The following is a 16,291-nucleotide window of genomic DNA, read 5'->3' on the forward strand; positions in this document are numbered from 1 at the left end:
GCGCTTTGTCCTCCTGGAGCTCTGCAGAAGGCAGTCCCGTCCCAAAAAAATCCAGACAACAGACACAGCTAGGGTTCACACTGATTTATTGGAGCCTTGCCAGGCGGAGAGCTCTTTAATGTGTAGCCGGACAGAAGCGCAATGTGGGGTTGGGGACAGGGTAGGCCCTGGGCATGGGTCACTGGCAGGTGTTGTAGATTTGAACTTGCAGGTTGATGGCTTGAAGCACACTGCGCATCCTGGCCTCCAGCCCGTCCAGCTGAGCCGCCTTGCCTTCCAGGGCGCGCTCATTCTCTTCGTAGGTCCCCTCCAGTTCTTGGGGGAGGGGGGTAGGTATCAGTTTAAGGATTGGGGGGGATACCAGGGATCGAACTCGGGACCTTGCACTTGCGAGGCAGGCACCGGAACCACTGAGCTAAATCCCCAGCCCTAATTTAAGGATCTTTTTCCAATCCCACTGGTCTCCTACCCACACACTCCTTCCTCACCCTGTAGTCGCTGCAGCTTGTCCTGAGCCGCTTGCAACAGGCCCCGAGCCTCATCCCGCAGTTGTTCTGCCCTCACCTGTGCAGCCAGCACACCCTGGGCTTTACGTTCTGCCAGGGCCTTCACCGTTTGGTATTGATCACCCACTGGCCCCTGCAGCAGCTGTGGATTTTGGGGACAGTCTCAGGGAGGGGACAGGCCAGTGGGAGGCCAACAACTTCCTTTACCTCCTCCAGCTGGCTCTGCCCCAACCCACCTGCTCAGCCTCCTGGGCACGAGTGTGGGCAATGCCTGCTGTTTCTTCAGCTGTAGAGACTGCCAGGCTATTTCCTGCCCGTTTCAGTTTCAGAGCCTCCAGGAGAGCATCCAATTGCTGAGCCCGCTCACCTACAGAGCTCAATGACTGCTCTGCACCTGTCATCCTCTCCTGTACCTACCATGAGTGGGCCCAGAGTTAAACAGATCTATGACACAAGCCAATAATCTCACCTCACTGATGTCCTAGCGAGAACATACCTGGTGCATTGTCTGCTCTGTGTTGTGTGTATCAACCACTGCTCCCTGGATGGCACCCTGGGCAATACCTTGTGCCCGCAGGGCCTCTTCTAGTGCTTCCTGTACTGTCTCTGCCTTCTGTTTCTCACCCTCAGCCCAGCTCCTGGGGAAAAGAAGGAATTAGGGCCTACAGGTACCAGGACCAGATGTTAGGGATAGAGGCCAGGGACCAGGTTGGGGTCAGACCGTGCCCGCTGTGCATCCTGCAGTAGCTGCTCAGCCCGAAGTACGTCCCCTATGGTACGTGCCAGGATTGTGTCCACATCCGCTAGGCTCCGGACCCGCTTTGCAATTTCACCTGCCAGGTGCTGGATCTGCTCAGGTGAGGCTGGGATGGAGAGCTCTAGCACCCGCATGGCCACCATCTCAATGCTATCCGGATCCGCCCCCTCCTCTACGGGTACACAGGCAAAAGCTTAAGCAGAGATTCTCCAGCATGAGCATGGAGATACAATCTTGGGGTGTGGACTCTGGGATTTGCTAATAGGCATAACAATGTAACCAGGGAAAGGGATTATACAGGGGGCACAGACTCAGCAATGAACATGTACTGGGGGACCAAGTATGAGCAAGGACTCAAGGGCCAGACATGGGGTCATAAAGATAGGTCCAGAGCAGGCCCTGAGATACAGGTATGAACCTAGAGAGACACATAGACACAGAGGAAACAACCACATGGCCTGGGCCACAGGGGAGGCTCACGGCTGAGGAAGTCTTTCACACTCTGGATAAGTTCTCGAAGCTCCTGGTTGGCCTGCTCCACCTGTCCCCTGGAAGCATTAGCCTTTTCCAGGGTTGCCTGGGCCCACTGCTGTGCCTCGCCTGCCTGGCGACGAGTCTCAGCCACTCGACTGAGGATGCCACCACCTTCTACCAGTGTCCGCTGCAGCTCTGCCTGTGTGTGCCGGGCCCGGGTCAGTGCTAGGTCTGCTGTGGCTGCTGCCCCACTGCAGCTGAGGCCCCCACAGCGGGGCTGCCCATCCTCATCCCGACAGCCGGCACCTCCACAAGGGCTGGTAGCACAGGGTTCATCCCCTGGTGCCCCACACACCTGCCAAGCACAGAACAAGTCAGGGTTCTGAGGAATGAACACCTATACCACCTGTCCCACCCTACCCCTGCACCTCACCAGTTCATTTATGCCTGTCAGGCTCAGGGTACGAGTATGGACAGAGAGCTCACTAAGTGCCCACTGGTTAGCCAAGTGCATTTGCCTAAAGTCTTCCATCTGGGCATCTATCAGCACTTCTGTCCGATGCCGGGTATCTGCTGAGTTGCTCACAGGGCTGGGTATTGATAGGACTGAGGTGTTGGCATGACGTTCTGCCTCTGCAGACTGGCTGTGGGCATGGCGTATGCTATCATAGGCACCTAAGTTGGACAGAGTCAGGCAGTCAGCTGAAGATCAGCCCTGGTCTACTTGCCTAGTTAGCTAACTTACCCAGGAAATTTGAATGCTTGAGCAAGTCCAGGTGCTGGCCAAGCTGCCGCAGTGTGAGATTAAGTGCAAGCCCATCTCGTTCAAGACTGCTGAGTGCGTGGTTGGCATTGAAGTTTTCATCTTGCACATCAGTCAGCTCTGCCTCCAGCTGAGTCAACCGCTCAGTGGCCTGCCCAATTTCACGCCTGCATCAGTGGGAAGTGTGTTTAGAGAGGCTTTAGCCCTAGTCCACTGGGCCTCTGCCCCATCCCACCGTGTATTCTCTGGCCCATCCGCACCGCAAATCCTCTATGGCTTCCACAAGCTGTGCAGTGGAGGCAGCTGAGGTGTTGCGAGCACCCACAATGGCCTGCACCTTGCCCAGCTTCTCCTGAATGTGCCAGAAACTGCTCTCAAAGGAACCTAGCACTCCTGTCTGCTGCAGCTCGTGGGCCCATTGCTCCAGGCGTCGTGTACGAGCAGCCAAGTCCTGCACGATGCGGTCCCAATCCCCAAAGCATGCATGGCAGGAGTGGCAGGCAGGAAAGACACCTGAGAAGCCCCGGGCACACTGGTCACAGCGCACACCAGACACGCCTGGGCGGCATCTACAGTGGCCAGTGGAATGGTGACACTGAGGTGTGTCTACCCCGCGAGGGTCACAATCACAGGCTGCAAGAAAGGGCAGATCAATGAGTTAGGGCCCCTATGGAACATCCTAGGAGGTCCTCCATCCATCCTGGCACCCCAGATGCCTCACCACGACACTGTAACCCAGGGTCTCCCCAGTGGAGTTCTTGGCACTCAGAACAAGTCCGTCCACCGAAGCCAGCATGGCAGTGGCATTCCCCTGTGAACTAGGGTGGGAACAAAAGAAAGCTCAGAGCCTCTACCAGAGGCTACTAAGCCTTTGAGACAAGCCAAACAGCTGGCCCCATTACCCAGGGATCTGCAGGAGGGCTCCATACCTCATTGCAAGTGGGGCTTCTGGCCCGGGTTAGGTGGCAGGCACAAGGCTGGCACCCATGACCACTGGTAAGATTCCAAAAGTTGGGGGCACAGTGATCACAGCTAAGCCCTTGAACATTGGGGAGGCATGGGCACTGCCCACTGCTTGGATCACAGCGGCACTGGTCAGTAGATGGACATTGCTGGGGATTTGTGCCCAGAAGGTTGCAGGTACAGCCTGTGCCAGCCAAGATGAGCACAGTAGTCAAGGGAAGCCCAAGCAGTAGAGCCCTACTCCCAGTCTTCCCTTCCTATACCCATACTTACGGTGACAGCTCTGTCGGGCAGCCTGTCCATGGAAGCCAGGCTTGCAATGTGCACAGTGTGGCCCTTCTGTGTGGTGTAAACAGCGTATGCACTGCCCCGTATGGGAGTTACAGGCATCAGGGTCCGTGGGGTCTATGTTCCCACTGCACTCACATGGTTGGCACCTGCCACCTGGCCTTGATGGGTCTCCAAAGTGCCCAGGGGCACAAGTGTCACACCGCAACCCTGCCGATGGTCAAAGGGAGGCACTCAGAGTTCAGCCGGCCACTTCACACTGATCCTGTGACTGTCCCCTACCTACTCACCTGTGTAGCCTAACTGGCAGTGGCACACAATCTGCTGGGAGTACCCATCTCGATGGCAAGAAGCAGCAAAATTCCGCTGGCTCCCAGGGCCTTCGGGGCAGGGGCAGGGCCGACACTGGCCCCCATATGGTAGCCGTGGGTCCCCATGGAAGCCAGCAATGCACCTGCAGGGAAGTGAAGGAAGAGAGATGTGTCATCCCAGGCAGCCTGCCTACCCACCAGCCCACTCACAGCTGTTTCAAGCTTACCTTTCACAGTGTTCTCCGCCTGTGTGATCACGGCAGCTCAGGCAAGTGCCTGTGTGGGCGTCACATTCATCTGCATGCCCATTGCAGACACATGGCCAGCAATTAGGGAATCCCCACTGGCCATGTTGGCAGCGGTCACAGCGAAGCCCAAAGGCACCAGGTCGGCAGGGACACTGCCCAGTAGTCCCTTCACATAGGCCACTGAGTGCTCCCTCAGAGCTACACTGGCAGGCTGAGGCAGAGTAGAGGATAGGATGGGGAAGATGGTCTAAGGGGAATCTGGGTAGGGTGAGCATGGGAAGGTCATGGGGTGGAAGAGAGCTGCAAAGAACTCAGGGTTGAAGAGAATGAGGCCCAAGGCAGTTAGAAAAAGCAGAGCCAGAGGGAGGAAGGAGAGCAGTAGTGCAAAGGGGAGAAAAGAATAGGAGGGAACAAAGGGCAGGCAAATACCTTGACAGCCTGTGGGGCCAAAACCGTAGTAACCAATGGCACAAATGTTACAGCGGCGCCCAACCACTCCAGGTTTGCACAGGCACTGGCCACCATGAGGGTTGCACTCAGAACTCAGAGAACCTTCAGGGTCACACTGACAGGCTGTGGGATGCAGGAGGGCCAGATCAGGCTGGGCCCTCACCTCTGCCCCACTAACCCACATCAGAGGTACTTACGCAGGGCACCATTGTAGATCAGGGTGGACAGGCTGATGAGAAGAGGGTCACAGGCCTCAGTGGGAGGGGTCTTGCTGGGCATCAGACCTTCCTCATGGCAACGATAGTGTTCAAAGGTGGCACGGCGCTCCAGGGAAGTGACATCACCAGCACTAAACATCTCTAGTGCCAGTACACGGGGCAACAGCACCAACTGAAAGGATAACCAAGGAAGAGTGCAGCTCAGATAGGAGACCACACTGGCACTCCCAGAGCACTTGCCTTCACAGTGCTGTGAGCTTGCCCATCCCAGTATCACCAGGATCTGCCTCTTCTATCACAGATCCCACCACAGGCCACACCTCACAAGCCCTGCCATCTTGGTTGGTGTGGGCAAGAGTTTACTGAGTTGGTGGGTAGTAATCCCAACACTCAGGAGGCTGAGGCAGGAGGATCACTGTGAGTTCAAGACTAGTCTGTGCTACATAATGACCTCAAGGCAGCCTGAACTACATAGCAAGACCGTATCTCAAACAAACAAAAAAAGAGTTCACCGAATCAATGAGCAGGCCAGGTCCAGAGTAGGGGACCTGAGGCTGGGCACGTCCCCCTGTTCGAACCAGCTTCAGGTGCAGCCTGTAGGAGATGCCAGGCTCAAGGCAGACAGGTTTGGGAAGCACCATGTACCTGAGGGCAAATGGAGACAGGTATAAGAAGTCACCCAAGGTCCCTGTACCCATCATCCAGGGTCTCTCACACCCTACTCAGGTCAACCAAACTATTGGCCAAGGCAGTTGGGTTAGACAGCTGCTAGACACAGCTGCTAGCAAATCTGTATAGAAGATTCCCATAAGCTGAGCATGGTGATGCACACCTGTAATGCTAGCACTTGGGACACTGAGGCAGGGGGGATCATGAATTCAAAGACAGCCTGAGCTACATAGCAAGACCTTGTCTCAAGAAAAAAAAAAAAAGACAAAAAAACAGCATAAGATTCCTATAACATGACTTTTTGGGATCACACGCCTGAGCAGACCAGACTCACTGGAAACCTTCATACAGCCTGGCAATTTCACAGCACTTCCCTGGCATAAGAACCTACCAATTTGTAATTCAAACACCAATTCACACTTCCCCTGATCCCCAACTTCTAGTCCTCTTCACTAAGACTGCTTCACTTCCTCTGTCTCCTTCTCCATCTCCTGGGTTAGTGGCACAAACCTATGGCACATGTGTTATTGTGTTTTTCTTTTAAGATAAAAGATGTTGGGCCGGAGATTTAGCTCAGTAGTTCTGGCGCCTGCCTTGCAAGCACAAGGTCCCAGGTTCAATCTCCAGTACCCAAAAAAAAAAAAAAAAAAGATGTTAATGTATGAGTTGTTTTTTCTAAACTAAAACCTCAATATTCAGTGTTAATTGCACTGTTGGCACTTTGCAATAAATAAGTGGGTTTTGGGTTGCAGTTTGGGTGCTCAGTCTCTAAAAGGTTCACCATTACTGTCCCAGATCATTCCCCAATCCTACAAAACCATACTCAGACCTGGTAGAGACCCCTGTAGTCAGGTTCCAGTACCCACCTGCACAGTGAGTGACGCAGGCCTGAGAAAAAGAATACACTAAGAGACAGAACTAAGAGAAAGTGGGGGGCCGGGGATTTAGCTCAGTGGTTCTGGCACCTGCCACACAAGCACAAGGTCCCAAGTTCGATCCCCAGTACCAAAAACAAAAACAAACAAAACTTAATGCTTGAGAAAGTGGGGTGCCAGGATGACCAATGCCGGTGCAACCAACAAAGGTGCTGGACAGTCCCAGGGACTGACTTTTATTGACAATCAATTGGAATAAAGGCAAGGTATGGTTTCTATGGAAATTAATGTAAACAAGGCTCATAAAGGACAAGACAAAGCATTCTCAAATTAGGAAGAGAATAGACAAAATATATGATTGTAATTGGGGGCCGGGGATTTAGCTCAGTGGTTCTGCTGCCTGCCTCGCAAGTGCAAGGACCCAAGTTCGATCTCTGGTACAAAAAAAACCCAAAACTTGACATTCCTCTCATTGTAATTGGAATATTGTCCTTCTAGTCTCAAGGTTTTAGTTGTGGGAACAGAATTTAGATGCAAGTTACTCTGACGTCGGGATGCAGGCTTCAGCCAGACTCACTTCCATAAACAAGCCAATTGTGGGGTTAACTCTTTACAATCTGCTTTGGGCATAATCAGTATTACAGTCCTCTGCATAGGGCCCCCCATCCTCCTTCAATCCCTTGAGTCTTCCCTTAGCTGCCACATCATCTTTGTTCTGCTGTGCAATAAATCCCCAAGCAGAGATCAGTGTCCTCACTACCTTCCCTCCAATGGGACTTCTGTTCATCTTGTATTAAGGTCATCAGTGACCTCCATCTAGCTAAACCCAGTGGCTACCTCTCTCTCTTACCTAACTCCAGCAGTGAGCAGCATGTCATGAGGTTACTGTGCCTTCCTCTTCAGATAGTTTTTTTCTGTTAACTTCTGAGCCTCTGCTCACACTCCTCGGTACCACTCAGCCCCCTAGTTCCTCCTTTCCTAATTTCAAACACTAGTGTAACCCCAAAGCTTGCTTCTAGTCCTCTTGCCTTTCTCTAGTCATTTTGTTGACTCACTTTTTAATACTGAGTCCCCAATTTTTATCTCCAACTTAGCTCCTCCCATTTATTCCAAGTACAGAAATCTACCTCCCCCCACTAGCCTGCTCCATGTCTAAGCATCTCAGCTCCTTCCTATGTCTCCACTCAGTAAAGACCTCCACCCCCATCCAGATGCCCAGACCCATAACCTTACTCACCTTTCTACCTTCTTTCCCTACTCTACACATCTAAGCCATCAGCTCTATCCTAGGCCCTGCAGAGCCTTCTCTTTTTTCACTGTCTCTACTATACCTCTGTCCAGCTGACTGTCACTTGGCCAACTCAGTAGTCTCTGTCAGATCTTCCAGCTTCTACCTTAGCCCTTTAAATCTATTCTCCACTCAGCAACTAGGGAGATCATGGTTAAACACAAGCCATAGTTGACAAAATGTCTGTAATGGATACCTCTAGGTTTATTATGCTATTCTTTCTACTTCTGTATACATATGAATGTTTACACTATCAAAAAGCCAAGGGCCAGGGACTTAGCTCAGTGGTTTTGCCACCTGCCTCATAAGCACCAGGTCCCAAATTCAATCCCCAGTACCAAAAAAGAAAGAAAAAAGAAAATCCAAGAAAAGGGCTAGAGATGCACCACTTCCCTAGCATGTATGAAGCGCTGGGTTTGGACCTCAGCACTGCAGTTTTGGAGCTAGGAATATAGATCAGTCATAGAAGACATACTTAGCATACATGAAGCCCTGAGTTCAATCCACAGCAGCAAAAGAATTGATAAAAAAGATACATAGGGCTGGGGATTTAGCTCAGTGTTTCTGCGCCCTGCCTTGCAAGCGCAAGGTCCCGAATTCAATCCTTGGTACCAAAAAAAAAAAAGATACATAAAAAAATACTACCCAAGATATAATAAACATTAACCAGACCAGTCACACCCCTGGTTAGAATTATTTCCTTCCTATAACCAAAGCCATGCCCAACAGTGCCTGGCAAACAGCACTCAGGATGAAGCATGCGAAGGGAAGAACAGACAAATGGCCAGTGGAGTCTTCCAGGGGCCCAACTTAGGGCTGGTGCCACAACCCCCCATCACTACAGGTGTTACTACTGGTACCCTCACCTAATGTCTGCTTGCAGAGTCCCTTGGATGCGGTCATCATTGGGCACCACATGCCCACACGGGGTGTGGGCAGCCACAGAACTGGGTCGCTGCACAGTCAGTTCTATCTCTGCCCACTGTTCAGGGACCTGGGGAAAGAGGATGATGGAGGAAATACTCCCACATCTAGAGGATCAGGTCCAGTCATCTATCACGGGTCTGACCTGAGGCTCCAAGCGAAGCAGCAAGTCATAGTCCATTGCTTTTGGCAAAGAGATCACCAGGAATTCCAGTGTCTGACCTTCCCGCAGCTGCACAAAGCCTGGGCCAGTCCAGGAGGGAGCCTCCCCGGTAGCTGCCAGACGCTCCACCACATCAAGCACCTGGGAGGCAGTGGAAGCAGGGATGGGAGCTCAGGTAAGGCATTATCTTTTCTGCTACAGCCAGCCCCAAGCCCCATTTCTCTTGCCAAGACCTCACCCAAGTACCCTACCCCAAACAAAAACCACCCACCTCCCTAGCCACCCTCACTATACGACACAAGCCCCCCACCTGCCCTCTGGCATCCTCAGCCTCCCAAGTTAGGTGGTCTAGGAAGGGCCGGAAGTAACCAGGCTGCACTTTCTCACAGCGTCGCCCAACCATGTGCGGGCGACAGTGGCACTGACCGGTGGCCTCGTCACACCTGAAGGAAGTTGCAGTTACTCACAAAGGAACTCCTCTCCAGGATCTTTCCATACCCCTCCTGGGACCCCTTTACAATACTCACTGAGCATCCAAGGCACCACCCACATCACAGTCACAAGGACGGCAGCCTAGCAGGTCATGGCTCAGACCCCAGTGGCCAGGCTGAAAGAAAGGGGTTGCTGGGGACCAGAAACAGACTCCCTTGCCACCCAGCAGGCAATCCAACCACATCCCTCAGTCTCTACCACTTCTTGGTAAACACATGGCCCCCAGACTGCTGGTCTGTGCCCTTAGCCTCCCAGACCTATGGCTTCTCAGCCAGGACTGGTTCTCAGCATCCATTCACTTGGGCATGAACATTGCCCACCAGTCCTGTGTTCTTAGGGCAAGTCAAGGACCCCAGCATCCCAGGACCCTCTAGTCATACCAGGCAGTGGTCGCAGCCATGTCCAGTCACCAGCCGCTTGCAGAAACAGATTCCACTGTTGGCATCACACGGGGTGCCCCCAGACACTGTGCCCCGTGCATTACATTGACAACCTGCAGGGAAGGAGGCCTATCCATTAACCCAGCTCAGGTTCAGCTGAGTCAGGAGTAAAAGATCAGGGACTAAAGGTCAGCGCAGGAGTTAGGGCAGGAGGTACATACGCTGGCAGCCTAGTGGGTCACTAGCACTGAGCCCAAAGAAGCCATCACGACATCGCTGGCAGCTAGGGCCCATGACATGTTCTTTGCAGCGACACTGGCCTGAGACGAGCCCCAGTGCAGCATCATCATGCGAATCACAGAGACCACCATCTTGGGAACCCATAGGGTCACAGTCACAGGCTGAGAGCAAAAAGCGATACAAGGTCACTCTCACCAAACTAGTCCAGCATCAGTTCTTTCCCAAGCACCCATCCTGGATCCCTGGTCTAGTTCCACATCAAATTCTCCACCCCAATTCCCTGTAACTTGGACAGCAATCTGGCTTCCCAGTTCTTGCCCCAGGAGTCTCAGCTTTCTCTCCCTCATCCCCAATCCCAGCCTCACGGTGGCACACAGCTGGGTCCCGCAGGTCCTTTGTTGGGTCACGGTAGAAGAAGGGTCGGCAGAGTTCACAGTGGTGTCCAACTGTGTTGTGCTGACATCTGTCACACACACCTCCACTCACATTGCCAGATGCCAGGTATATGGCCATATCAAAGTGGCAGCTATGGGTGTGTCCATGGCATTCACATTCTGGGGGGAGCAGGGAGAGGCCACATGAGGAAACAGGCCCTCAGGGTGAGGGGCAGAGGGGGCCCTAGTGCCACCTTAGATCCCTGCTATAGGCCGGAACTTGTGGCTGGTAGCTTAAGGACTTCAGGGCCTCAACATCATGCTGGATGGAACCCCACCCAGAACAGACTATAGAAGAGGATTGAGGGGGTCATCAAGGCCTAGATACACTCTGGGTTGATCAACTAGCTATAGGTTCTACCTAGGGCATAGCCAGGCTGCAGCATTTTGGGGCAAAGGGCGCCAGAGCATCACTCACTCCTACAGGCGTGACTGTAGCCATCCTCAGCTGGATGCCAGGGAAGATCATGATAGAAATCCTGACACTGCTCACAGTTGAGGCCACGAGTGTTGTGTTTGCAGACGCAGGCCCCATGTACCTGTGGAAGTGGGCAGGCAGGTTGTAAGCACCATCCAACCATGCCTACCCCTCCCCTCAGCCCTATCCTAGTCATTTGAAGCCCCTCACCATGCCCTCAGCATGAGCTGGTGCCCCTGGGGCAGGCACACACTGTGAGGCATGTCCATAGCAGAAGCAATTGCCACGCACTACCAGCTCATAGAGGGCGTAATAATATTTCTCTCGGATCTCCCGCCGTGGGTCGAGCAAGTGGTCCCCCAGTGTGTGAAGCCGAGTTAGGTTCACTCGAAGGTTGGTTATCTTCAACAAGTCTGAGTGAAAGGAAGGGTGGGAGCCAACTGGCTTGGCAGGCCCTCGAGGTCCCATACCCACCCAGGGGCTGCAGCTGCCAAGGTCACCTTGAGAGACCTCCTGTCTACTGCCACCCAATCTAAACTAGGCTTGGCATCTGCCCCAGGAAGCATCCAAAATAGTACTGAGGCCCCAAATAGTCCCCAGCCGGACGCTGGGACTGTGCCAGGCTCAAAGAATGGAGCACTCACTCTGGATCCGTGGGCTGTAAGGATCTGGGATAGGGATGGCAGGGTCTAGCACACGATAGATGACCTGCAGAGGCAGGGACTCCATAGAAACACTGGATCTTGCACATGACCATCCTCCTCCCTCCCTACCCCCCAAGCCTGATCTCAGCCCTCACCTCGCCTTCAGTGGATGGCTCGATTTCTGAGTAGCGAGACTCACAGACTACATCATCCCAGTGTCGTGGAGGGGCTAGTGGGACTCCTGGGAAGTCAGCTCCACAGTCATAGGAGAAATATCGGTACACATACCAGGTACGACCAAAGTCTGCTGAGCGCTCCACCAACATGGCAGCAGGACGAAATGTCTGGGTGGGAGACATAGCTGATCAGCAGGCACCAGTACCCAAGCCCAGCCCAGGCTTCCCAGAGCCCTGCTTGGCCTATGATTTCCCTCAAGCAGCTCACAGACAGCGGGGAGGGACCATGGAAGCCAGTCGATGACTAGGAAGGGTAGCCATCTCTGCTGAGGAGGCTCAGGGGTCATGGGGCCCAAGGAGGCAGAATCTGACCCAGCCTGAGATTGAGGCAATAGAAGAGAATATGCAAAGGCCAGGAAGTATAGCCATGGAAGGTGGGAGGATGAAAGAGCCTCCCATGCACCAGAGTACAACATGAGCTCAGAAAGCCTGGGTTAAGGAGCTGGGGAAATGAGGAGCCAAGCAGAGTGATTCACGTAGCTTGCCAGACATGCAGGTACCTTGAAGGTCATAATAAGGTGTGTGAAATGGAACTCAGCCTCCAGGTCCAGCTGGATGGTGACCATGGGAACACCTGGAGTAGAAGTCAGAGGTAAAAGGACTCAGGCTTCTGGTAGGCAGCCCTGGTCAATCCATGCCCACCCACAGTCTCACCGTTCTCTGATTGCCACCAGGCTGTCCGGCGCTGAGGTGCAAAGCTGGTGACTACATTCTGGATACGATGGCTGTTTGGGTTGTTTGGAGCAGAGAAGGGGTGCCGAGAATCACACAGGAAGCACTTCTTCTCATCCTGGCTTGGGGGAATCAAATTCAGTCCCCTGCCACTGCCAGCCCTACCCTGACCCAGACTCTCACCCAGCCCCTAGCAGCACCTGCAAGTGACTGACAATGCAGTAGGGCTGGGGCCCACGTAGGCCACAGGTGGATGAGGCAGTCAGTCTGTCGGCACGGCCCACCAACAGGTCACCTGTGGCTGGGTAGCAGCTTCCTCGAGAACAGCCAGGCATATCCAGAGATGGGGCCTGGGCCAGCGTGGTGGCCAGCACTGGGGACAGAGGGCCAGCCAGTTCAGCTATGTTCCCATTGGCAGTCCCACCCCATGTGCCCTAGAGGTAACCACCCCAGACCACCATCACATCCCACACCCTGGGCCCTCACCAGGCCCCCTCACCACTTAGAAGCAGGCCCAGTCGAAGGTCCCAGGGCACAGGCTGTCCCTGCCGGCACCTCCCTCGGTCCTCTGAGGCCCACTCCATCCTGAAGAGGAGGGAAACAGGGATGAAGGGAGATGAAATGCTGAGCCCAAGCCCACCCCTTCCCTTCAGGGTCCAGTGCGGATCCTGCTTGTGTGGGACCTTGGCTGATTTCCCTCGAGGCCCTTGGTCTGTCCCACAGTTTGGTCCAGCCTTCCCTCCCAGCTCCTAGTGGCGACTTTGAGCAAAGTTAGGAAGCACGACAAAAAGGAAAGTACGGAATGGATCCCAGGCAGGAATACATGAGACAACAGAATTCCCCTCCCCTGCTCTGGCCCTCCAGAAACAATTCTTACCCCAGGAACCAGAGACTGACCACCTCACCCACACATTTTTATTATGCCTCTGACTTAGATATTTTTTCTTTACTGGAACAAAATACCTGACACCTACAAGTTAAAGGAGAAAAGATTTATTTGGGCTCACAGTTTGTAAATTTCAGCCTATAGCTGCCTGGCTCCAAGGCAAGGCAGCATGGCAGAGGGGCCTGGCAGAGAAAAAATGGTCCATGGCAGGGCAGGTAGGAGGCTGGGAGCAATCAAGGCAGGTGGAAGGATATATACCCTTAGGCCATACCCAAAATGATCCACCTTTTCCACCAGTCTTCACCTCCCAACATCACAACTAGCTATAAACCCATCAGTGGACTAATCTAGTACCACACACCCATTATCTAGTCACCTCTCAAAAGTCCCATCTATGAGCACATGAGGCTTTGCAGGGACATCTAGATATAAATCATAACAGCCCTTAAATGAAGACCTAATCAGGGGCTGAGAAAGGGGCAGGGTGGGGTAGGGTTAGCAGAAAGAGGGAACACCAAACTGGGGTCATGGAAGAAGCAAATAGGTTTCTGATCTTTGAGCTCTAGAATACAGGGCCAGTTGGATGTGGTGGTGCATGCCTGTAATCCCAGCACTCCAGAGGTTGAGGTGGGAGGATTGCTGTGAATTCTAGGCCAGCCTGAACTGAACAGTGAGACCCTGTCTCACAAAACAAAACAAAAACCAGTGTGGAATACAGGGGCAAGGAGCTGATAGCCATTGTCCCTTATGTTACCATGGAAACCACTGCCAATCCAGCCAGTTGATTGCAGGGTTCCAGCATCAGTAGAGAGGTTAGAAGGGTACAAGCAGAGGCACTAAATTTCCCTATTCAGAGTTGTGGGGAGGTTTTGTTTTGTTTTGTTTTTTGAGACAAAGTCTTACTGTGTAGTTTAGGCTGGCCTTAAACTCACTATGTAGCCCAAATTGGCCTCAAACTCATGATGATCCTCCTGCCTCAGCCTCCCAAGTGCTGGGATTACAGGCATGCAGCACCATGCCTGGCAATGGGGAGTTTTGCAGCCTGAAGGACAGGACAAACCCAGGGGAGAGATGAGCAAAGGTCACACCTTGCCTGAAGCACAGCTCTAGAGAGCTCTGCTGCCCCTACTCACCATAGCAAATAGATATGAAAATTGCAACCTCAGTTTCCCAGTACAAAAATGGGAACTGAAGCTGGGTGTGGTGCTGTGTGCCTGTAATCCCAGCACTCAGGAGGGTGAGGCAGGAGGATCTCTGCGAGTTCGAGGCTAGCCCAGGCTATATAGTGAGTTCAAGACCAGTTTTAGCTACCTAATGAGACCATGTCTCAAAAAAAAGAGAGGGAAAAGAACATGGGCAGCCGTGGCAGCAGCAACAAGTGAATCCAGATCTTGTGGCTATTATCCACTCCAGAGCTTCCAACCCTCCAGGAGCAAGGGAGCCGGGGTTGGAATGTGAGCCTCGGGCAGGCACCCGCCCCACCCAGGCCCTTGGGACCAGGGTGGGTGGGGCTGGCGTTGTCCGTGGAGTCCTCCGGTATTTAGAGTCAGGCTTGCTTTGAACCACTGCTGTGAACACAGAATCTGGGGCCAGGCTTGGCGTTTTGGAAGCTACAGAGGTGGGAGCTGAGGGGGACTGGGATTCTGAGGGAACCACCCAGCTTCAAGAAAAAAGGAAAGAGCACAGGGGCAGCCAATCTGCGGAGCATTGGGATGACCTCACTGGAGTAGTCTCCAATCAACTCAAGGATCCTACGGTTGACTGGAGGAATCTGTGGGATGCTAGAGATGACTCCAAAGTTTAAATTACTAGAGATAGAGATCTATAATGGTCAAGGGCACTAGATGGCTTCAAGGAGTTAACATGATCTCTCTGCTTACTCAAGATCAGAAGGCCAGTGGGGGACTTCATGGGGTCACACAGGGGTTACTTAGGGTCAGTGGGCACTTGGTGCAGTCTCTGGTTTCTCAAGATCAGGAGATGCCTGGGTCAACTCTGGGGTTGCATTGAGTCACCCAGGTGGTCCCAGAGTCCATAGATAGCTGACAGCAGGTGGTATATGTAAGAGTACCTGGCTGCAGGTGCTCAAGGAGCGCTTTTCCAGGGCCTTATAGGGTGGAAGCCTTTTCTCAGTTCCTGATCATTCAGTGCCAACTAGTGCTCTAACCCTGGGGATCAGGTCATATGAGCCAGGCTCTGACCTCTGTCCCTAATAATCTATCACCACCCTGACCCTGACCTCAGCCCTAACTCTAAATGAACCTTGACCCTAATTGTCTTAGTTACTTTTCTCATTGCTGAGACAAAATACTGGACACCTAAAGTTAAAGGAGGAAAGGTTTATTCTGGCTCACAATTTGTAGAGATATCAGTTCATAGTTGGCTGGCTCCAAGGGAGGGTGGCATGGCAGAAGAGAAACAGTTCAGTTCATGCCAGGCAGAAAGCAACAAGCAACAAAGTAGCAAAGCAGCAAGCACAACCATAGTCCTCTTTCTGTCCCTTTTATTCTATCCAGGCTACCCACCCTTAGGACATACAGTACTCACACCCAGGGTGGGGAACTCTTAATCCTAGAATCACACCAGGAATCAATCCCAGCATCATATCCTTAATCCCAGCATCATACACTTTAGATGCAGTCACTTCCCAAAACTCCTACCTATGACCACCTGAGGCTCTGGGGAGACATCTAGATACAAGCCATAACACTAATCAACAGCTATCCTCTTGTTCTGAACCTTACCAAGGCCCAGATTCCTGTAGAAGTCTGAACCTGATCTGGACCCAACCCTGTCCCTTATACAACATCCCTGTTCTGACTCTGACCCTCCTATCTGACCCTCCTCTACCCTGTGCCTGCCCCACTTTACCCCACAATGTACCCTCCAGACTGCTCCAGGGGCTCTCTGCACTTTCTTCAGTAGTTCCTGGGCCTCTGCACTGGCTCTTCTGTAGCCTGTACCATGGCTGTAAAGTCATATAGGCCCTCAG

At 52.9% G+C, this 16,291-nt stretch overlaps 1 protein-coding gene across 1 annotated transcript; it reads right to left on the bottom strand.

The window, feature by feature from the left end:
- Positions 1–69: 69 nt before the first annotated feature.
- Positions 70–13,189, bottom strand: Lamb2 (laminin subunit beta 2). The gene is made up of 33 exons (XM_004834014.3): positions 13,097–13,189; positions 12,913–12,998; positions 12,614–12,786; positions 12,396–12,531; positions 12,242–12,315; positions 11,661–11,849; positions 11,506–11,569; positions 11,072–11,274; positions 10,862–10,982; positions 10,375–10,563; positions 9,991–10,170; positions 9,770–9,882; positions 9,425–9,504; positions 9,208–9,340; positions 8,880–9,038; positions 8,677–8,804; positions 5,491–5,623; positions 4,958–5,150; positions 4,740–4,883; positions 4,290–4,521; positions 4,042–4,205; positions 3,737–3,961; positions 3,430–3,647; positions 3,222–3,318; positions 2,761–3,133; positions 2,483–2,667; positions 2,171–2,412; positions 1,744–2,092; positions 1,228–1,435; positions 1,003–1,144; positions 743–919; positions 489–648; positions 70–315 (listed from the first exon to the last, which is right to left on the bottom strand). Exons 2-33 carry the CDS (start codon positions 12,995–12,997, stop codon positions 179–181), a joined length of 5,406 nt encoding a protein of 1,801 aa, XP_004834071.1. The 5' UTR covers position 12,998; positions 13,097–13,189; the 3' UTR covers positions 70–178.
- Between the last annotated feature and the right edge of the window lie 3,102 nt (positions 13,190–16,291).

This window comes from Heterocephalus glaber, unplaced genomic scaffold (genome assembly GCF_053883595.1).
Source record: "Heterocephalus glaber isolate CG9 unplaced genomic scaffold, H.glaber_assembly_v1.0 deba00001504, whole genome shotgun sequence".
In the NCBI taxonomy this organism is placed as follows: Eukaryota; Metazoa; Chordata; class Mammalia; order Rodentia; family Bathyergidae; genus Heterocephalus; species Heterocephalus glaber.